General features: G+C 36.6%; 1 protein-coding gene across 5 annotated transcripts in view; it reads right to left on the bottom strand.

The window, feature by feature from the left end:
* TEX2 (testis expressed 2) overlaps nt 1-23,764 on the bottom strand; it is a 140,654-nt gene that overhangs the window by 8,407 nt on the left and 108,483 nt on the right. For all 5 annotated transcript variants that reach the window (XM_031965876.1, XM_031965875.1, XM_031965878.1 and 2 more), the window contains 3 exons: nt 23,429-23,578; nt 21,660-21,759; nt 11,349-11,481 (listed from right to left, as the gene is read on the bottom strand). In XM_031965876.1, coding sequence (XP_031821736.1) covers nt 11,349-11,481; nt 21,660-21,759; nt 23,429-23,578 — 383 coding nt within the window. The remainder of the gene's footprint in view (nt 1-11,348; nt 11,482-21,659; nt 21,760-23,428; nt 23,579-23,764) is intronic.

Below are 23,764 nucleotides of genomic sequence, written 5' to 3'. Positions count from 1 at the left end.
AGAAACAGGGGCAGGAGAGGGAAAAGGAATTGTTGAATCCCAGGATAGCATTAAGGCTTTAAAAATGTGCTACATAGAGGGTTTGCATTATTAGGAACAGAACTGGTAATTGGAGGGAAGGAGAGGAAAATGGGCAAGTGAAGTAGGTAGTCCATTTGTATTAAAAGTACTTAAAATCCTGAAGATCAGGATTTATATCCCAGATAAAGAGGCTGGATTTATGAAAGAGAAAGGGAATATAAATAGTTATTTTTCACTGCTTATTTTTTCTCCTTCAAAAATATCTTCCTTTACTGGTACAGCTTATATTTGGACCAATATAATAAATTTATTTAAAGAGATAGTAATTTGAGACCAGAAGACTCCTTTGGCATGCATCAACAAATAGGATAGATCAACACATTCTCTGCATATAAAAGCACTTTGTAAATGTCAGTTATTATTCAATGGAATGCAATGATGGTTATCATAAGTGCAGGCCACATTGAGCTTGTGGGTTAATGGAAGGATGGTAATGATTTCAAGGGTGAAATGACACTTTGTTCCAAAGAGGAAAATCCCTCACCAATAACAACAGGGATCTCTCCTTTGGTTTTTGCTTGACTTTGAATCCCTAGATCTCTGAAGCTGCGCTGTCTAGGTTTTCACAAAAATCAGAGCTTTGACTCCAAAGACCTCTTCGTAGCAGAAACTCATGCTGCCACTTGGGATTTTTCCCCCTTATGCTTTCCTAGCCTGTCTACACTCTTCAGGGCCATAGATAAGGTCAATAGCTAACTACACCAAGCTCAGGGATCTTTAACTAATAGAGATACTTAAGAGCTGTTTCAGAGAAATGAAATTCTTTTTTGCTGGTTGGCCAAAAACACTCATTAATCAGCTACTACATGCCAAGCATTGTACTAAGCGCTAGAAATAAATAAATAAATACAAAGGAGAATCCCTGTCCTTGAGAAGCTCATAATGTAATGGGGTAGACAATATGTAAACAACTGTACAAACAATATACAGGATGAATACAAGAAGGAGTGACAGAGGGAGGATAGTAGAGGGAAATATAATGAATTCTATTTGGAACATATTGAATTTAAGTTGTCTATAGTCCATCTTATTTAGGCAGCTGGAGATCTGAGACTCAAGGGCACAGAAATAGGAGCTGAAATCATCAAGTAAAATAATATAGAGGAAAAAAAAGGAGGCCCAAGGCAGAAGCTGAAGAACATCCAAGATTAACAGAACAATTATGGTTGGTAGGCATGACCTGGATAAAGATCCAGCAAAGGTGACTGAAAAGAAGTCAAAGAGAGAATCAAAAAGAATCAAAAGTCAAAGGAGAATCAGAAGAGAAAAATGTTCTCAAAACTGAGGGAGAAGGGAATATAAAGGAGAAGAAAGTAATTGGCAGCGTCAAAGGCTTCGGAGAGCAGAAGAACAATAAGGATTGAAAAAAAGGACATTAGATTTGGCAAGTAAGAAAGAGATTAGGTAATAACCTTGGAAAAAGCCATTTTGATTGAATGATGAGGTTGGAAGCCATGCTGTAGGAAGCCAAGAAAAGAGTCAGAAGAGAAGTGGAGGCACTTATTGTCCATGGTCTTCTCAAGTAGTTTAGCCACAAAAGGCAGGAGAAGTGGGATGGATAAATGGAGGCAGGGAGACTGGGGACTACATGGACATGTTTGCAGGCAGCAGAGAAGCAGCCAGTAGACCAAGAGATTGAAGATAAATAAGGGGAATGGAGACATTAGAGGGGTCAAATGTTTTTGGAAGTGGGTGGGAGGGGAGGTGTTTTGTTTAGGGCTAAGCAAAAGTCACACAAATTGCAGAGCTACTATCCTCTTAGGTTTTTCCTGAGTCACATTTTTAAAAGCCAGGGTCAGATGTGGGTGCTTTGCATTTTTTCTTTTTTCCAAAATATTTGGTCTAAAAATGAACACTAAGGGGTACTCAGGGCTTTGCGCACTTTGTTCCTTGCTGGGTTCCATTAATACCTCTTGTACTAACAATCTATAAATGTTATTTTATAGAAGACCAATACATTCTTGCAAAATGGATGACAAAATCTTGTCTTAGACGCATTTCAGAAGGGCTGTTTCAATGCTAACATTGCTGGGCAAATATCAGAATTATGAAGCTCATTTTTTTGTAAGAGTGAGATGAAGCAGCAAGGTCAAGTCAATTGTCTTTCTAACTTGATTCTAAACAGTCACAGTTCTTGCATTGCCTCAGGTCTGCTTCTCTGGCTCTGGGAGCCCTCTGGTGGCTGCCAGGACCGACATTAGAGCAGTATAAGGCAAAGGGGACACTGTTACATTGCCCCAGCCCAGTACAAGTGTGATACTAGGGCTGGCCTGGCATCCTCCTCCTCTGAAACAGGAGCCCATCTGTAAGGGTACCTTCAAGCTCCCTGTGCAACACACTGTGCTGACTCTTCCCTTGCAGCAGCCTTTGAAAGGTGAGAGCCAGCTTGTTTCAGCAGATCCACTTTTTGCTTAATGTTAAAGGAAAACCCCCTAGCCTGAAACCAACACACTTGTGTATCTACTGGTTAGGTCTTCTAGGAAGATTTTTTTTTCCTTAGGAAATGTTTATAATACTCCAAGGTTACAAAGCTGGAATTGTTCACCATTGAAAAGAGGCATTTCTACTGATATTAAGGAAACTTTTAAAAAATGTACAATTTGGACAACAACACTTAATTTCCAAGCCACCCCCAATGAAGTTCTTGGGACAGGAGATACAACCCTATTAGGAATGTGTCTAATATTCAGTTAGCAAGAGTGACTTTGCTAGCTAGTTCTCAATCTTAATGGTAAGGGTGGCAGAATCTCAGTGATTCCTGAGTCTCCAGGGTCCATTTTATTGAACCAATCACATTCCTTTTCATCCATAGCTCTCCAAAAAACTGCACAGATGAACTTGGAGTACACAGAAATCTGCTGATCCTCCAACCTGATTATCGCATCTGCTCTCACATCCATCACTTGGCAGCCTCCAGGCCTCACAGGGGAAAATATTAAATGCTGAGTACTACAGAGAGGTCTCAGGTTACTGAATTAATCCCTCCAGCAGAACAGAGGGGCAGGAAAACTGAAAACAGTTATTTGGATGAAACTGTAGCAATCAGATAATAATCAGAAAAACCACAAATAATTTGGAAAATTCTTTTGGCAAAGAAAGTATTCCCTTTTACAATGACTGAGTTGATGGTAGTGGCAGGGCAAGGAAGGAGGTAGTATTCTCATCAGCCAAAAAGCTTGTCTGCATAATGGAGTCCCTCAGGAATCACAAAGTAATGGCCTATGGCTTTGTGACTTTATAATGAAGGGAACATCCAACCCATGGGAACTTCAGGGGAAATAGGTATAAGCTATTCACATGCACTTACTATAAGACACTAAGAGCTTCTCAAGGAGGAGAATTTAAAATAATGGCTGAAGATTTTGAAAGTTATTATCAAAGATTGGGTAATAGACAAGGAGAGAAGCTGCTTGCTAGCCCACCAAAGTGGTGACTTGGAAGGAGTGATTAAATCTGAGCATCTATTTTGTTCATTTAAAAACCAAAACCCAAAAAGAAAACCTGGGGAAAAGTGTAACCTGTATCGTTAACACTTTTTAGTTATCTTTTCCTTGCATAGGACTTTCTTTAGGTTATCACAGGGTAACCCTGAACCTCAGAATAATTAACTTAATAGTCTTTGTAGGTAGAAAGACTATAAAAGAAGAATCTTTGCGACCCCCTCCCCTTTGCCAACAGGGTGCAATGCAAGAATATCGTGGGGTGAGGAGATATAGTAGATTTGGGGAACAATGTCCTGAGGGGTGGAGACCTGCAAGATTTTGCTCAGGGGAGAAAAGAATTTAAATGTGTAATCATGTACAAAATTCAGTTATACACACACATTCTAAGTTCTTCATAAGATGATCAATGGAAACAATAGTTCAGAAACTACTTAATGGCCGGACCTTGTATCTGTATCCCCTTTTCAGTTCTAAGAGAGAATCTACTATTCTTACTGCAATGAGTTCCATTTTTGGGTACTTTACTGCCAAGGAGCTAAGATAAGTTGGAGCAAATCTCAAGAATATAAGGTTAGGAGAGTATAAGGACAGGAGAGAACAAAAAAGAGCTGCAAATCTGAAGTGTATACATGTTTTAAGAGGGAGAGGACATATCTGGGATAAAATTAAGACAGTACACTTTTCTGTACTAAAGGCAGGCCAAGATGGTGAGGGGGTTGCACAAAGGTATATGTGAACTCTTTCTGACCATAAGAAATTTCTGGCCAGGTAGGAAGGGCACGACCACTTGGCACTTTTGAAAAAGGACTGGAAAAAAAAGAGGGCAGTAAAGGGTTAGCCTGTTCATGCTAACTGAAAGCGCCTGGGTGAGTGAGATGCTGGAAAACTGGAAAGCTTCCTAGGAAACCACTAATGGCCCTGAAAGGAAGTACCTGGAGCAAGAAGCAGTCAGTCAATTATGTTCAGACTCTGTTCTCGAGGCAATTTAATTGCCAATCTCACCATCCAGCATTCAATGGACTAATGGTTTATTTGAATTTATTTAATTTATCCTCCTCTTTCCAGTGGACCACAGCAGGACCACTTTCCAGGTTTCTAAATCTGCCTCTGGCAATTCATGTTCTGGGGCTTTCCTCTCTGACAAAAGCATTAGAGGATATTATTTCACTTTATTTTTCACATTAAGCAATAGTAAGATCAGCATAAAAATTAAGTGTCTTGTCTAAAAAGGATAGGATAGCAAGAAAAGAACAGTGCACTGGAAATCAGGAGGATCTGGATTCAAATGATACCTCTTATACCCAATATACTTTGTATTCATCTTGACTACATATAGGTGTTTTCATGTGATCTCCTCCATTAAACTGTGAGCTCCTGGAGATCGGGGGCTGTTTTGGTCTTTCTTTGTATCTCCAGTACAATGAATGGTTTCACAAACTTTAAATTTATAAGTATTATGTCAGGTTTTTTTTTTTTTTTTTTTTTTTTTTGGTTATTTCTTGGCATGCCCTCCCAAAGGATTGCCATGCTAGACATGGTGTTATGTACACACACAAACACATGTGTGCATACACACTTAAGAAGCCTTGACCTCCATGTATACTTATTGTGTATCTAAGTTATATTTTAATATATTTAACATCTACTGGTCATCCTGCCATTTAGGGGAGGGGGTGGGGGGGTAAGAGGTGAAAAATTGGAACAAGAGGTTTGGCAATTGTTAATGCTGTAAAGTTACCCATGTATATATCCTGTAAATAAAAGGCTATTAAATAAAAAAAAAAAAGAAGCCTTGACCTCTACAAGGGCACCATATGGTGACCAATGTCATCATTGTGAACAGCTTGTGATCTAACATATTTCCTTTTGCGAATCTGAATTGTACTGAGAGAATAGCATAAAATTAACGTTATTAAGGAAAATCTCGTGAGAAAACATTTCAGTGATCCACACATGTTAGGGTCATACATCACTTGTGACTAAATTCCTCAGTTCACAGTAGCCTTCGCAGAGTAGTAAGCATTTTTCAGCATGTTCCTTGGACACTAATAAAAGCTTCTGCCTTCTCGATACTTGTTCTCAGTCATCAATTTAGGTCCAAAGAAAAGCTTACTGCCAAGGGATCTGATGATGGATAATAATTCAGCACGCATGAAGAACTTCACTTTAGAAAAAAGTAGCCCTGGAAGGGTGGAGCCAAGATGGTGAAGAGTAGACAAGTCTTTATCTGAGCTCCTCCTAGTGTCCCTCAGATCAATACCAGATCAAGCCTCTGAACTGAGGCTTTGGAGTGACAGAACCCTCAAACATTTGGAGCGCAATAGATTTCTAGAAGCCACCTTGAAAGAACTTCAGAAAAGGTCTGATTGGGCAGGGGGAGAAGCTGCTGAGCACAGACACAGGACAAGGAGCCCAGGGCAGGGAGCCAGAGCTTTGCAGAATCCTGCATTGGGGAATCTGCTGGGAGGTTCTTAGGCTACTCTGTCCTGGTAGACAGGACAAGCCAGTGGATCAGCAGACTAGCTGTGAGACACCCAAAGCAATATAAAAGTCAAATATTAAACTTCTGAACCTCCCAAAAACGTGGGACCTAGCCACAACTACCTAGCATCAGAAGTCAGTTAATAGCACTGGCCCCAGGGTAACCTAAAGCATCTAAGGCCCCTTTGCCTTAAAAGCAACCTTAACCTTAAAATAAAAAAAAAAAAGATCAAAAAAGCAAAAAGAACTTTGACATAGATAGCTTTTATGAAGAAAAAGAAAAGACCTCAAATCCTGAGGATCCAAAAGGCAAATCATCTCTAGATAAAGCCCCAAAGGCTGATATGAGTTGGTCCCCATTTAACAAGGCTCTTTTGGAAGAATTCAAAAAGGATCTTAAAAGAGAGTTAGAAGAAGATAGGGAAAGGAAATGAGAACTTAGTAAGAGTTTGGAAAAGGAATAACAGAAATTATTTGAAGAAAACTCCCTAAGAAATAGATGTGATGAGATGGAAAAAGCATATAACTCTTTACAAAATAAGTATAAAAAAGAAACCAACTTGTTGAAAAACAGAATTTGTGAAATGGAAAAAAAAATGCAATGAACAAAATACCTCATTTAAAAGTTCAACTGGCCAAATTCAAAAAGAGATAAAGAAAAAAGTAGCCTTATTCTTCCCAAATTGCTAAAAGGATCAAGATAGAATCATGAAGCTTGTTTTCTTTGCACTAGGAACTTTTAGGGATGAGAAATTGAAACCTTAAATTAATATGATTTTTATTTTATTAACGGTATTATAAAACCCTTTTTGTTCTCATTAAAATCATTATTAAAATACTGTTAGTGAGAGCAATAAGCTTCATTATTTTTTTCTCCTTTTCTTTTTTTCTTTTTTTTTGGGGAGGAGGGTGAGGCAATTGGGGTAAAGTGACATGCCCAGGGTCACACAGCTAGCAAGTGTTAAGTATCTGAGGCCAAATTTGAACTCAGGTCCACCTGACTCCAGTGCCAGTTGTCTATCCACTGCTACAGGCTTCATTTTTTTTTTTTTAACTTGGCTTTTAAATATTTTGTGTTTATTTTAAAGTCTGACTTTATTTTGATACTTGACTGATGGCTATCAAGCTAATTAAGATTTATGTATTATAATTCTATGAACCCAATAAATACCATTTCTAAAACCAATAGGATAACTGGGTAGTGAAAAGGTTGAATTTTACTTATTTATCTTATTAAATTAAATTTGTAAATCAAAAAATTGCAGATGCAATTCTTCCCTATTTATTTTGAATGTATATGTTATTTCCTTCCATTAGAATGGGAGCTCCTTGAGAGTGGACAATGTGGTTTTGCTCTTGTCTTTGTATCTATAGGGCCCAGATTTAGGTATTTAACAACAATCTTCTGAATTGGATTATGGAGCTTTGGATACATCTCCTTTACCTTACCAAATTCATATACTGAAATACAAATGTTGTGAACATTAAGTAATAATCCATTTCCCATCTGTCTGTAAAGGGCAGTCTGCTTCTGAAAAATCATGTTAACATGGCCCAGAAAACATGCCTTATGTGAAACTTCTTCATACAATTTCTACTCTCTAACTTTTATACATTTCAGTCCATTCATGTTAAAAAGCACTAGCTTTGGAGTCAGAAGACTTGGGTTCAAATGCTCAACCTAATGTCTTCATGACCTTAAGCAAGTCACAATTTATTTGGAATTGGTTTCTTCATTGGCAAAATGAGGTTGTGTCTCCCAACACCAGATCATAGAGTTCTTGCCTTTTGCCTTCTAAGTCTTAGAAGGGACAGAGTGAAGAAATGAAAAAAAAGGTAGTCAGGTGGGGGAGGAAAATGGAGGAAGAGAACTCGAAGTGACTAGGGAAAAGAGGACCAAGAAAAATAAGGGCATCACTCACTCCAACTCACATCTAGAAATGTTTAACCTTCTTTTTACTAGCTCAGACTCAGATACTCTGGACTTTTCAACCTTGTCCACCATGTATTTTTTTTTTTTTTTTTGTCTCTTCTGTAACCTTTTTTGGCTCCCTTTTAAGAGTGGTCTATCTCTATTAGAAGATAAGCTTTTTTCTCCTCCTTTGTGAGGCCATTTGTGTTAAGTGACTTGCCTAGGATCACACACATAGTTAGGAAGGGTTAAGTATTTGAGGCCAGATTTGAACTCTGATCCTCCTAACTCCAGGACTCATGTTCTATCCACTGTGCCATCTAGCTAGCCAAAGAACATAAACTTTTTGAGGGTAGGGAAGTATTTTTTTTTTCTGGGATGTGCATACACAGCACTTTAGTACAGTGTTTATTACAGAGTAAATTTGCTAAATACTTTATCTTATCTAACTTAATCTTTAATTTCAGCAGCTCCTTCTATCAAATCAACAAATCAACCTGTCTAAACTTCTAGACAAAAGGACCAACCTTTTGCCACCTTCCTTGACAGGAACTAAACACATAGAGAACATGATCCTGCCCAGTGTATTCCCTGTGAACTCACCCCTCCTAATCTGAGATGCTATGATGGAAATGTGGAAATGGGAATAAGCATGACAGCTAAGAGTGATAAGAATGAAATTCAAGGCAGGAGCTGGTTTGGGAATGAATAATGAGGGTAGGGACAGGGCTGACTCATCTGAACCAACCAACATATAACTATCTGACATGGATAAAATGAGGGTAAATTGAGATATTAATTTTTTAAATTAAAAAAAAAATAGAAGTTTGAGAAATTTTTTTCCTACACCCTCAAGGATTGTCTTGCACACTTCACTTTCAAGACCACTGCTCTAGATCACTCTATTAGAAATACAGAATTGCCCGAGATCTCCAATGATAATGTAATTCTACTTGTAAAAATGCAAAAGAAATCCTAGGCAAAGTCCAATACACTTGGCCATTTTTAAGAAATTAGGGAAATACTGATCCCTGTTGAGATATAATGCAATGATAGTAGAAGGACTAGGGATAGGATAGGGACTAGAGTTGGGATTTCATTGCTATAGGCAGCTCACATGAGGGCACTCTCCCTATATCAATGCACTTTGGCACCTTCTAAGCAATTTACTATCTTAGAGCAGCACCCAGAGCACTGAAAGATTAAGTGAAATCTCCAGGCTCACAAAACCAGTAAAAGTCAGAGGTGTTAGAAAAAATTTCCAAATATCCCCCAATCTAAGTGCTCTGAAGCTTCTGGTTTGATGCCTTTATTTCTAAGAAGGTGATAGGGGGGAAAAACCTCTTTAAGATGCGTTCAGACTGACAAGACTCAGCACTCACAGGGAATGAAATGCTACATTGATAAATACCACTCACCAGGAAATACAAATCCACAGATTGCCGAGTCCAAACACATTATATAACACAACAGCAGAAAGGAATGAAGGGAAAATAGCACACATAGAAGTTAGATGAGAAACAGTAGGTGCAATGCTGTAGCTGTTACACTAGAAATAGGGTTTAAATAACCTACTTGCACCATAATCATTGAAGTATAAAATAAGCACATTCTCAATTGCATGATCTCCCCGCCTTCCCCCCCCCCTCCCCTGCCCCAAGTTTATCTGCTGGAATATTTCTGAAGAATAGCATTTATACTGGGTTCATAAGTAAACAAAACCTAATAATCTTGAGTTTTAGCCTTAAGCATGATTAACCAGCATAAAAGGAAACTCAAGGGACTAAAAAAAAATGTGGAGCTAAGGATTCAGACTCCAGGTTTTGAAGTTTTTGAAGTTATTCAGACCCAGGATCAATTCTTTTAAGGTCAAAGCTTGACTGAATTAGGGCCCAGCCCAACCCAGTCCAGTTACCCAGGGCGTAACTCATATAGATTAGCCTACAGATCACATTCCTTTTAGAAATGAAAATACTTAGTTCTTTGAGGTCTTTATCAATGCAAGTGCCTAAAGCAGCAAATCTGTGGTTGATTTCACTGTGTATATAAGCTTTCCTAAAACAGGCATGTTCTCAGAACAAAAGAAGTCATAAACAAATAATCCCTCCTTTTGGCAAAGAGGTGGTGAACTAAGAGATGCCAAATGATGTCTGTAGTTTGATACAGTCCATGGGTTACTCTGTTTGGTTTAACTTCTTTGTTACAAGGGAAGGTTCTACAAGAGAGGAGGAGAAGAGTCTTTGGGGAATGAGAACAATGTAAAAAAGCATTAATAAAACTTAAAAGAAAAATAGGCAATAATGACAGAAACAAATTCAAAATATCTCAAAGCAATTCTTAACACTGTTACCTAAAATATTTCTAATAATGAATGAAACTACTTAATACATAAACTTATAAAGGCAAAGTAACATTTGTGTGAAATGTTTAGAGTTTTCATTAAAAATCAACCAAACCTCACTGACTTGGACCTCCAACTTGCCAACATTCAATCACAGGTAAATGATAAACTGCCATCGAAAAAACAATGCAATCTTTAACTCAAGAGGGTCAAGACAGAAAGAAAGATCTTGTGTAAGTCAAAATATTCATTGTAGCACTTTCTCTGATAGCAAAGAAACAAAGTATATGCCCATTGATTACTGAGTGGCTAAACACATTGTGTTAAATGTAACAATATTATAGCATCATGAGAAATGAAGAAAAATGAAGAATTCAGAATCATGAGAAGACTTATAGGAAATGATGCGGAAGGAAATAAGCCGAAACCAGGAAAATGATGTACACAAGGATAATAATGTAAATGGAGAGGCCAATGAAATGAAAAAGAATGCTGTGCAATTATAATGACCAAGTTGGACCCAGGAAAAGAGCTGAGAAAATCCAACTCCCTCTTTTTATTAGAGGATTTGTGTGTAGGCTTCTTTAAATGTGAAATATTGCACATTCTGCCAAGTACAGAAATATGTCTGACAAAAGAATTATCTTGATATGATAAAAAAATAGAGGTGCAAGCCCCTTTATTTCTAAGACAATAATATTCAAATCTATACCAAAGAACTCAGTTCATTAATATGTTGGTTGGTTTTATACAACTGTTCTTTCTTTTTTATTTTTAAATCTTTGTTTCAAGGTAAGACTCACCGGGTATGATGAAGAACAGGAATGTGATATAAAAACAAAAAGGGATTGATTTTCTAAAAAGCAATCAACCATAACAAGTCTCCTGTTTGCTATTTAGTGGGAATTTATAGAACTATAAAATGAAATAGGTTCATTAGAATCCATAAAATAGACTGACCATCCAAAACCCTCCATCTAAACAATGAATTAAATGTCAACACATATTATGCTTTAAAAATGGAACTAAATTATTCAAACAATTAAACTAAATGGTGGATATTTCTTATTAAATTCAAGTCATTCCTTACCCTTCTTTGCCAATTTCTCCAACTCTGAAGGCTTCAACAAGAGGCTCTTTACCCAGTTTGGTCAAATTCATTTTGGTCTCTAGTGTCATCAGAAAAGGCCCATTGTAAGACATTTCCAAATCAATCCAGAGTCCTAAAGTGTTAATATAAAATATGAAAGTTACTTTCTGAAGTCTGTGACATTCAAAATGACAACCGATATAAACTCTCCACATTTAAAAAGCACTAGTATCATAAGTATCAGGTTAATAAATTGATAATTTGCCTATCTTGTCAACATGCAAAACAGAAGCTTTGGTTTTAGAACCAAATTCAACCAATTATATTTAAAGTTTCCTTTTGACTTAATACAAACAATGGATTCACTCATAAAGTATTATCAATTAAAAAGAATTTCTGGGCCACACACTATGTTTGGCATTAGCATTACAAATATAAAATGAGACTCTACCTGCCTTCAAGGAACTTGTTCTATTAGAATGAGACAACTTGGTCTCATTAAACAAATGCAGGACATATAGAGAAAATACATAGTAAATATAGAGAGGAGTTTGATAAGAAGAGCGTTCTTATTGGGGGTTAAACATTATATGTTAGTCATCTGCCACAGATAAATGAGTTGATGGGTTAATGGTACATATTGACATTATTATTGATATAATAAAATATGACATTTTTATTCTGCTCTGAAATTTGCAAAGCCATTTATACAATTACCTAATTTGATTCCCACAACAATCCTGAGAGGTAGGTATTATTAGGTATCATTATGTCTGTTTTATAGATTAAAAAAAAACTGAGGCTCTATTCAAAAGGTCAAATAACTTGCTCATGGTTACATAGCTATTAAATGTTGGAGGCTAGATTTCAACTCAGGCCTTTTTGATTCCAAGGTTAATAAATATTTTATCTATACTACTATAATATCTTAATCCAGTGAAATTATCTCAAAATGCTGGGGGACAGAACTAGCATATGATAGACATTGAATTCTTTTAAGACTTTTCCCAGGTATGGTTTATATTGTAGAAACTGCATTCTATCCAGCAGTATAGCCAAATCTCTGCCCCAAAGTCTTTTTAAATAAAGAAGAAGATAAAATAATTCCCAGTTAAGAATGTTGCAGGATAGACACTACTAATAGCTAGGTGTTTTTTTTTTTTTGGTTGTTTGTTTTTAAAACAAGCTATGCACAAAATCCCTGACATGGGCCCTAAAAGAAATGGGTTCTGAGAGGTCAACTGTTTATTACAGTTAATTCTATTTAAGTTCCAAGATGGAGAACTGAAACCATGGATATTAAAAACTTTTCCCAAATAACAAAGTAATAGAAGAGAACTCAACATAGAGAAGATGGTAGGAGATTCTACCATCACTCTCTTCTTTCCATTCTTACTTTCCCGTGAAGTCTACAGGAAATTTAAGTATAAAGGAGATGACTCTGCTGACATTGATGGAGAAAAGAGATATATATTTTTTTAAGCTAGAAAAAGATCACTGAGTTAATTTCCTTCACAGCTTGCAGAAAAGAAACAGGCCCAAAGGAGGTATGTGATTCACCTAAGACTGCAAAAAGTTAGTGACAGAATGAAGATTAGAATCCCAGCTTCTTGATCCCCCAGTTCACTGAATAAACTTCTTTAAAAAAGGTGGGGTGAGTAAAGAAAACCATGAATTAAGACTAGATATCACCAGGATTCTTAAGATTTGAGAATCACAATTTTTTCTGAACAATGAAATTGGAAGGTAAGAGTCAATCTTTCTCTCTTAGTTTCTTTAGAAAAAGTCCATGTTAATGGACTCCCATATCTCTAAGACACTAAGCTCTTCAGAAATGGTTGTAAATAAGGTTCTGCCATTTAAACTGCACCACTGGCAATGAATATCATTCAAATGGAGAGCATCTCATGAGTTCACAGAATATTAGAACTGGAAAGTGAGATAATCTACTTCCCATGTTCTTTCACAGAGGTAAGAATCTACAGCTAAGGAGGTTTACATACACCTAATGACATTCCTGGCTCTATAATTAACCTGACATTAGTCGTTAATATTTTACAAACTTTTGACATAGGACAACATTTAAACAGAATCAGGAGATGAACCTCAGTTGGTTGTTATTCGTTCTTGAAGAGAACCAAAATAATATCATTAGAGTCAAGTTAGATCAACCACTGTGGTTGATCAGAACAACACGAGTTCGGAATGCTCTGCCATAGGTCAGCTATAAATAGGCCTTATTATGAAGGGTGGGTGAGCCCATGTGCTGCATGGAGACCCATGGGAAGAAGAAGGCCCTGAGTTCCCTTGGAGGAATGAGATAAAGAATGTAAATATCACCAGCTGAGTGCTAGAAAGTATCTTTAAGACCTTTTAGTCTGATGCTTGAAATTTTACAGATGAGGAAACTGAGAAACAGAAAAGTCACCTTAGCAATGAATCTCAGAGACAGAAACTGAATCCAGGTCTCTTATTCTTCTCAGCATATCACAAATGCTTCTCTGGACAAGACAGACACAGGATGCATTACTGGGAGGGATACCCACATTGATAAGATCATAGATCCATTGAAATATGAAAGAAATAAGTGAGGGGATGAAGGCTTAAGAATCTTTAATAAAAGATATTGCTTTGGTTTTTCTACATGTAAAAGGAGACCATTAGGATCCTTTCTAGCTCTAAATCTATGGATCCTATATTACTGAGTCACAGCAAGTCATTCTAATGACTGTAACAACTTTCTTCGTTTCCCATGAAGGCTGTCTATTTTCACACCAGGTGCAAATAAAGACCAAATTTCTTCACAGACATAATACAGTAGGTGAAAAGCACCCTGAAAATATGATCACATGTGGCTTTGACAGCTGAGCTCTACTGGTTATGTAACTAGTGACTCAGCACAAGCTGAATCTGAATGATTTCACAACAAAATTAACAATGACAAGAAAGGCTGCCTTTCTATCAGGGATAAATGGAGCAAGAATGTGAATTAAAACTGCGGACATAAGAACATTTCAAGAGTAGAATCTTTCTAACCCACACGGAATCAAGTGTTACTAAACATATGTAATTACTAATTTTTTTAGAGCTCTTACAAGTATAAAGGATTTTTATACAGTTTGTAACCACCAAGCTGCAGCTGTCTCCAATCAAGTAATATAAAAAAATCAGAATAAGAGAATCAATTGTTTTTCCATTTTCAGTATGAATGACTTACTCAATCTTGCACTATAATTGTTGTAGTCTCTTCAGGAATCTCCACAGTATGTTAAAACAAAAGTATTATCTAAATAAGGCAACAAATGCCATGTTGGCAGTAAGGAGCACAGGCCTTGAAGTGCTAGGAGTTCAAATCCTGGCTCAGGCACCCAACTAGCTCTTGGTCTTTGAGTAAGCCTACTTATTGTTTGCTTCGGTTTCCTCATCTATGCCTTGTCTAGAAGGAAATGGCAAACTTCTCCATATGCTGCGAAATTCATTGAGCATATATTTGTGCTCAATGTTAGCATTGAGTTAGCAGAGGCTTTAGGGATGATCTTATCCACCCCCTTCATGTGTAAAAATTAAGAACATTGAGGACTTATCTAGCATTGTTCAGAGAGTAAGTAGAAGAGCTGGCATTTAAACTCTGGGTCCTCTAACTGCAAATCAAGAGCTCAAAGGACTTTGGGTCATTTTTAGCTTCATTCCTCTGAACTATTCAGTTAGCACAAACTAAATTCAGTACCAAGGCACAGGAACAAAAGGAAAAAAAAAACCAAGAGGAAAATGAATGTGGTGTTGTTCATTTAGAACATTTGTGTCACAAGACTGGTTCAAGCAAGGTAAGTTAATTCTTATTAGTGATGTCTATGCAAATGAGTGCAAAGCTATTTTTCCACAGGCTTCAGGGAACTTCAGTTCCTTGAAATGCCACTCCCCTGTTCCTTGCCTAGCCCCCAAACCGTAATTCCTCCACGTCTAAGGGTGTCTCTTATGGTTCCCTCGCCATTGGGGTGACCCAGCTTGGTGAATCAAGTTCTTTTTTTTTTTTTTTAATAACTTTTTATTGACAGAACCCATGACAAGGTAATTTTTTTACAACATTATCCCTTGCACTCACTTGCATTCCGATTTTTCCCCTCTCTCCCTCCACCCCCTCCCCCAGATGGCAAGCAGTCCTATACATATTGAATATATTATAGTATATCCTAGATATAATATATGTGTGCAGAACCGAACAGTTCTTATGTTGCACAAGGAGAATTGGATTCAGAAGGTAGAAATAACCTGGGAAGAAAAGCAAAAATGCAAACAGTTTACATTCATTTCCCAGTGTTCTTTCTTTGGGTGTAGCTGCTTCTGTCCATCCTTGATCAATTGAAACTGAGTTAGATCTCTTTGTCAAAGAAATCTACTTCCATCAACAGAACAGTAATATTCCATAATATTCATATACCACAATTTATTCAGCCATTCTCCAACTGATGGACATCCATTCAGTTTCCAGTTTCTAGCCACTACAAAAAGGGCTGCCACAAACATTCGTGCACATACAGGTCCCTTTCCCTTCTTTAGTATCTCTTTGGGGTAAGCCCAGTAGTAGCAATGCTGGATCAAAGGGTATGCACAGTTTGATAACTTTTTGGGCATAACTCCAGATTGCTCTCCAGAATGTATGGATTTGGTGAATCAAATTCTATTTTTTTTAAAATTTAATAGCCTTTTATTTACAGGATATATACATGGGTAACTTTACAGCATTAACAATTGCCAAACCTCTTGTTCCAATTTTTCACCTCTTACCCCCCCACCCCCTCCCCTAGATGGCAGGATGACCAGTAGATGTTAAATATATTAAAATATAAATTAGATACACAATAAGTATACATGACCAAAACGTTATTTTGCTGTACAAAAAGAATCAGACTCTGAAATATTGTACAATTAGCTTGTGAAGGAAATCAAAAATGCAGGTGTGCATAAATATAGGGATTGGGAATTCAATGTAATGGTTTTTAGTCATCTCCCAGAGTTCTTTTTCTGGGCATAGCTAGTTCAGTTCATTACTGCTCCATTAGAAATGATTTGGTTGATCTCGTTGCTGAGGATGGCCTGGTCCATCAGAACTGGTCATCATATAGTATTGTTGTTGAAGTATATAATGATCTCCTGGTCCTGCTCATTTCACTCAGCATCAGTTCGTGTAAGTCTCTCCAGGCCTTTCTGAAATCATCCTGTTGGTCATTTCTTACAGAACAGTAATATTCCATAATATTCATATACCACAATTTATTCAGCCATTCTCCAACTGATGGACATCCATTCAGTTTCCAGTTTCTAGCCACTACAAAAAGGGCTGCCACAAACATTCGTGCACATACAGGTCCCTTTCCCTTCTTTATAATCTCTTTGGGATATAATCCCAGTAGTAACACTGCTGGATCAAAGGGTATGCACAGTTTGATAACTTTTTGAGCATAGTTCCAAACTACTCTCCAAAATGGTTGGATTCGTTCACAACTCCACCAACAATGCATCAATGTCCCAGTTTTCCCGCATCCCCTCCAACAATCATCATTATTTTTTCCTGTCATCTTAGCCAATCTGACAGGTGTGTAGTGGTATCTTAGAGTTGTCTTAATTTGCATTTCTCTGATTAATAATGACTTGGAGCATCTTTTCATATGACTAGAAATAGTTTCAATTTCTTCATCTGAGAATTGTCTGTTCATATCCTTTGACCATTTTTCAATTGGAGAATGGCTTGATTTTTTATAAATTAGAGTTAATTCTCTATATATTTTGGAAATGAGGCCTTTATCAGAACCTTTGACTGTAAAAATATTTTCCCAGTTTATTGCTTCCCTTCTAATCTTGTCTGCATTAGTTTTGTTTGTACAAAAACTTTTCAGTTTGGTATAATCGAAATTTTCTATTTTGTGATCAGTAATGATCTCTAGTTCTGCTTTGGTCATAAAGACCTTCCCCTTCCACAGGTCTGAGAGGTAAACTATCCTATGTTCCTCTAATTTATTAATAATTTCATTCTTTATGCCTAGGTCATGAACCCATTTTGACCTTATCTTGGTGTACGGTGTTAAGTATGGATCAATGCCTAGTTTCTGCCATATTAGTTTCCAATTTTCCCAGCAATTTTTATCAAACAGTAAGTTCTTATCCCAAAAGCTGGGATCTTTGGGTTTGTCAAAGACTAGGTTGCTATATTTGTTGACTGTTTTATCCCTTGAACCTAATCTATTCCACTGATCAACTAATCTATTCCTTAGCCAATACCAAATAGTTTTGGTAACTGCTGCTCTATAATATAATTCTAGATCTGGTACAGCTAAGCCATCTTCATTTGATTTTTTTTTCATTAATTCCCTTGCAATTCTTGACCTTTTGTTTTTCCAAATGAACTTTGTTGTTATTTTTTCTAGGTCATTAAAATAGTTTTTTGGGAGTATGATTGGTATAGCGCTAAATAAATAGATTAGTTTAGGTAATATTGTCATCTTTATTATATTTGCTCGCCCTATCCAAGAGCATTTAATATTTTTCCAATTGGTTAGATCAGACTTAATTTGTGTGAAAAGTGGTCTGTAATTTTGCTCATAAAGTTTCTGATTTTCCCTTGGCAGATAGATTCCTAAATATTTTATATTATCAGTAGTTACTTTAAATGGAATTTCTCTTTGTAACTCTGACTGTTGGATTTTGTTAGTGATATATAAGAATGCTGATGACTTATGTGGGTTTATTTTATAACCAGCAACTTTGCTAAAGTTGTGGATTATTTCTAATAACTTTTTAGCAGAATCTCTGGGGTGGTGAATCAAATTCTAAGACACATTCTTGCTATTGCCAATCCCCAAAGTAAATCAAGCATGGGCCTTCCCGTGTCTCTGTCTCCTACTATTTCCCTTCTCCCTTCTCTACTGTTATTAAGACATCACAGATTGAGAGCTGGAGGGGACCTTAAAAGCCCAACCCTCTTTTCTAGTTAAGATTCAGAGTTTAGATGACCTGCTTAAGGTCATCAAAGAAAGTGACTTGACTTAGGTCTTCTGCCCCTACATCCAAACCCCTTTCCATTATACCACAGAACCAACTGCTCCTCATCTTAGACTTGTTTTCTCTTATCTACCTTTCACTTGACTAAAACCTAGCTTCCTTCTTAAAAGACCAAGATCACTTGGCACAATTTTCAAGGGTGACTGACTGCTTTCATTCCACAAGAAAAAGAGATAATGTACTCTCTGTACCCCACATGGCATGAGGAGCCATTGCAACTTTCTGACTCTCACAGTGCCTCAAATGCTTATTCTCTCAGTCTTGTTCAGATCTTTGTTGCTGTCATACTTCAAGGCAATTTCTACCTTCCCTGTATCAATATTCTTTTTCATCCCAATTCCTGTATTTTTCTTCCAACATTGTGGCTTCCCCCAGAATTTCAGTTCCTAAAACCTGTCTCTCATCAGCCATGCAGGAGCTTTGGATGCGCCTATTTCCTCCATCAAACTAAATATATACACAGAGGAATCAGAGAGGGTACTTCTACCTTTGGTCAAACATTCCAATGTAAACTAAAACCAAATCTAATCTTCTAATCTTTCTAGAGCAATTTATCAAAAACAAACAAACAAACAAAAACAAAACAACAACAACAACAACAACAACAACAACAAAAACCAATAAGCAAGCAGATACAGAAATGAACTGGATCCCTAGAAATTTGTCTCTTCTAGGACCAAGTAAAGTCTTATTTATCTGAAGTAATAACTCCCTTTGAGTCAAGCTACACTTTCAAAGTTAGTTCCAATAGTTCTCTAAAGAAGAATTAATTTCTTCAAAGATTCATATCAAGAAATAATGTAAAATCTGCAAATTATAAATGGTGACTATCATTCCATTTCCAACAGGACAATTTTTACATGCTATATGTTCAATAAGAATTCAGAGGGGAAGCAAAGTGGCTTGTAGAGTGATTGTTGGTCTTGATGTCAGGAAAAACTGAATTCAAATCTTGCCTCAGACATAATTATGCATGTGACAGTGGTCAAATCAATTAGTTCTTCTGGATCTCAGGTTCTTCAAGTGTAAAATGGGGATGCTATTTACTTCACAGGCTTATCGTGAGGATCAAATGACTTAAAGTGCTTTGCAAACTTTAAAGCACTGTGCAAAGGCTGGCTATTACAGGATCTTTCCAAAGAATAGTTCCCCCTTTTCTGGTCCTCTCCCCACTAGAAAATGCTACTAATAAAAAAGATGCACACAGTTTTAGAAGGACCTCTAAGGATCTGTAACATACTTCATTTTTAAAGAATACTCGCTTTAAAAATCATTAGTTACTTTAAGAGTGTGTCCCTCTGCTGGTCACAAACTCAGAAGGTTGATGATCAATTAATAATTTGGCTCTAGCTAAAACAGAGAAGGCAATCCTTGAAGGACTAGATCATATCAGAGAAAGGAAAGAAAACGAGTTTATTTTTCTTTCTATTTATGGAAATAAACACATACACCTATATAAAGTGAAAAACTCCTATAATAATGTAATCTGCATTACAGTACAAATCTACCAGAAACAACTTGTATTAATTTGTCAATATCTAATCCAATTCAACAATTTAATCTGAAATCATAACTTGTGGAAGTGGTTTTTTTTCTTTTTTTTTTTTTTTAAGGCAACACAGAGGATTTAGATATATAAAGAGAACATTCACTAAAAAAAAAATCACTTCTGAAAAATTTGAAGCATATGTTTAATGTGTATTTTCCCATGCTTTTTGCATTATTTTAGCCTCAAGATCAAAACACTGGTTCACTAACAGATGTGGGTCTTTTTTTAATCATTCAGAGTTTGCCTCAATTCTGGAAGCTTTGGGCTCCCACCTGACTGATACATATTGGCTGTGGAGCTCTGGGCAAATCATGTAATCCTTTTCAGGATAGCTAACCCTTCAAAAGAACAGGTGGTAGGTGGAAGGAATTTTCTCACTTGGAATCCCCAGGTTGGGTGATGACTGGAAAAGCATTCATTATGTATGTGAATCTCTTAATTCATTTGGATCCATGATTGTTTAACCCAGTGAGAATAGACAGATCTCCTAATTGACAGAACTGATATTTATCTGTAGACTGCTTCCAAACAACCAGATTCTTAGCCCATTAAAAGTTAAGTATGATACCCCAGATAGTCTCCAAGTTTTTTTTTTTTTTTTTTTTTTTTTTTTTTGGGGGGGGGTATTTCAAAACAAACTTTTTTTAGGATAAGCATTATATAGGATTAAGTTCTATATAATGCATGTTTTAATATGTTTATTTAAATTTTGAGAAATAACAATATACATAAATACTACAAATTAATTAGCTATGTTGATTTTTAAAAAATGATGCAAAAATTGTGAAGTCAGATGTGGAAGATAACAATTTCCTTGAATACATATATAATGCCACTACTGCTTAAAAGGCTACTTTTGGATAAACTGAACATGCTTCTTTTCTAGATTCACTTTTTACTCATATGGATAAACATGTTTTTGTTATAATACAGCTTCTCAACATCTTTGGGGGAAAAAAAATCACAAAAATAAAATGAATTGATATTTTGAAGAACTGCATATATTATTTTAAAATGTTAGGTAGCTTACAAATGAAATAATAACCATGCCAAAACACATCTAGCTCCTAATGTGTCTTTGGAGGCATTATAAATAAAGAGCCTCAAGCAGGGAGGAAAAAACAAACACTGTATATGGATTAAGTTTTACTGTACTAGATTCAGCTAAATTCTGAAAAATGTTCACATGGCTGTCTCAAAATATAAATACTGTTAACATTATGCAAAAAAAATTTAAACAACAGAGTTCCCTGATACCAGTGGGAATCTAAGCAACGTGTTCCCAGTTACACAACTTGAATATGTCAGAGGCCAGATGTGGACACAGGGGTTCCTGACTTTGGGACTTTATTGAGCATTATGCTATGCTACTTCCCATTATTAATCTGTCATTATTATCAAAAATGCTTTCTATTACCATCTAGCTCCCACCCTCTCTTTCTTTCCCCAAGAATGATGGAAATACCATAACTGCTATATTCTACAAATCAGATACCTGAAGATCTTTCTCTAACTTAAGAGGGCTTGGATGTTTGTAAAGGTGAATTTTGTCTTAATATCAAAAATAATTAAATAGTTAAGAACATACCTACATGTTTCTTTCAAAAAGTGAAATCTTACTTCCTTAAAATGCAATCTGATGTTTATGCAGAAATCCTGCAGCCAGTACAGACATCCCTCACTTCTTACATTCAAATGAAAATTACCTTGGTGATCAATGTATGGTTTGAAGGCCTGAAGGATTTTTGGCACAGCTACTCCCATGTCAAGTTCCGTCAATGTTAGCTCATTCATAAAGTATGGGAGCTAGGAAGGAAGTGGATAAAGGAAGGTGACAAATTAGAAAACTTAACCATTATTTTCCTATATTTGCTAAGATAAGGAGGAATCAAGCTCCCCATGAACTTATGGATTAGGAATGGTAGGAGTGAAGAAGATTCAGGGCACATTTGCCCACAAGACAAATTTTCAATGACAGGGTTGTTACCTAATATCACTACCATGGCTACTATAATTTCTTAAGGCTTCCATTTCCTTACTTGTCCAATGGGATGGACAACTCTTCAAAACTAAAGTCATCAAGTGGCACAATGGATATTGTTAATATAGCGTGTAATTTCTGCCTTAGCCATGTGACTCTGAGACCTATTTGTCTCAGCTTGCTTATCTGTAAAATGAGGATAATAATAGCACCTTCTTCCCAGGGCTGTTGTGAGAATAAATGAGATAATATATGTAAAGTGCTTTGTAATTCTTAAAAAGCTGCATAAATGCTAATATTGCTACCATTGCTACTACTCTGAGTTGCAAAAGTTCCAATCTACATTAGTAGAAAGCATTACTTTTGCCACTGAAAAAACCAGGTCTCAGGTGTAGTCCTCCCTCCTTTCTTCCCCTCTAAGTACTGCTGCCTTTTCCAGCTTGTTTGAATTTTCCAGCTCTTGTGGCTGACTAGTACAGTCTCTGAGAATCCTGGGTATCCTCCCATGTCATGAGGAGGCAGAAAAGGAGAATCTCAACATTAGCTCTCTCTCCCCGTCCCCGCCAAAAAGGAATTATGTAAGCTAAATTAACCTGTGGTAAACACAGAATTTTTCTAAAGCCAAACATGTGTTGGATTCTCTATGTTATTACTCTCCTCAACTAGAGAGGATAATTAAGCGCTGTCTGCCCATAGGGGGAAAAAAAACTGTTAAAAAGATAAGAGAATCACTCTTTGGAAGGATGAGTAAGACTAAAAGTACAGAACAGATACTTCCACAAGTATTTATCATCCTTTATCGCTGTCAGAGCTAGAAAGGACCTCAGAGATCATCTAATACAAACCTCTCATTTTACAGACACAGATAAAATGAAACCAGGGAAGGGACTTAAAAATGATAGTTGTCATTGATAACAACACTTGAAACTTTGTAAAACACTTTCTATATATTGCCCTATCTGACCTTCAGAGCCACCACATGATGCAGACACAGTATGTATCATCATCCTTTTATAGATGAGGAAAGGGAGCTTTAAAGAGGTTCAATGACTTTCCAGGGGACACAAAGTAAAAGTACCTTGAAATGGGATTTGAACCTGGGTTTTTCCAGAATTCAAATTCAGTAAATGCCTTCCATCACATCTTGCTGCCTTTGAAGAACAGGAACTGACCTGTCCTTCACTTTGGTAGTGGCAGAGGTAGTACTGAAATAGGATGGATCCTTTTTTCATTATAAGACACTGCATCAATAGTGCTGATTAGGTTCCTCACTGTACAGGAGAGTGAGGCAGAGCTGAACCTGACTACATGCTATCCTTCTTGCAAGACTCTAATCATAATTACCTTTAACCTATGGTATGGGACTAGCATTATTAACCTTTTGGCTTTGATCATTTAGGCGATTATAGTACAAAAGTTTTGTATTGGGAGGATGGAAATCTTCGCAAACTAAAATTGAACTATAGAGAATATTACTCTGCATGAAAACAATACCTTTATTTTACTGAGTTTCATTTGGATTTTCTTTGACACTAAGTGAGACCAATATTTCTCTCCTAGAAAGTCCCAAAATATTCTTCCGAGCAAGGCATTGACCCAGGCTTCCTGTTCTTCTTCTTCTTGAGGCTGGGTCTCTGGTGTCAACTGGCAAAAGATACAAGGTCAAAACCAGTTAGATGTCTATTGTAGAACAGGGCATAAGCTTCCACTCTATAGGCAGTCAACTACTTTCAGAGATCATAATATTAGCCCATCTTTGTTATGAATGACAAGTACAACATCATATGGGGAAAATAGAAATACCTCTCTCTCTTTCTATATATATATATA

Source organism: Sarcophilus harrisii, chromosome 4, assembly GCF_902635505.1.
Source record: "Sarcophilus harrisii chromosome 4, mSarHar1.11, whole genome shotgun sequence".
NCBI lineage: Eukaryota > Metazoa > Chordata > Mammalia > Dasyuromorphia > Dasyuridae > Sarcophilus > Sarcophilus harrisii.
Note: the sequence above shows the minus strand (reverse complement) of the source record. Positions and strands in the feature narration are given on the sequence as shown.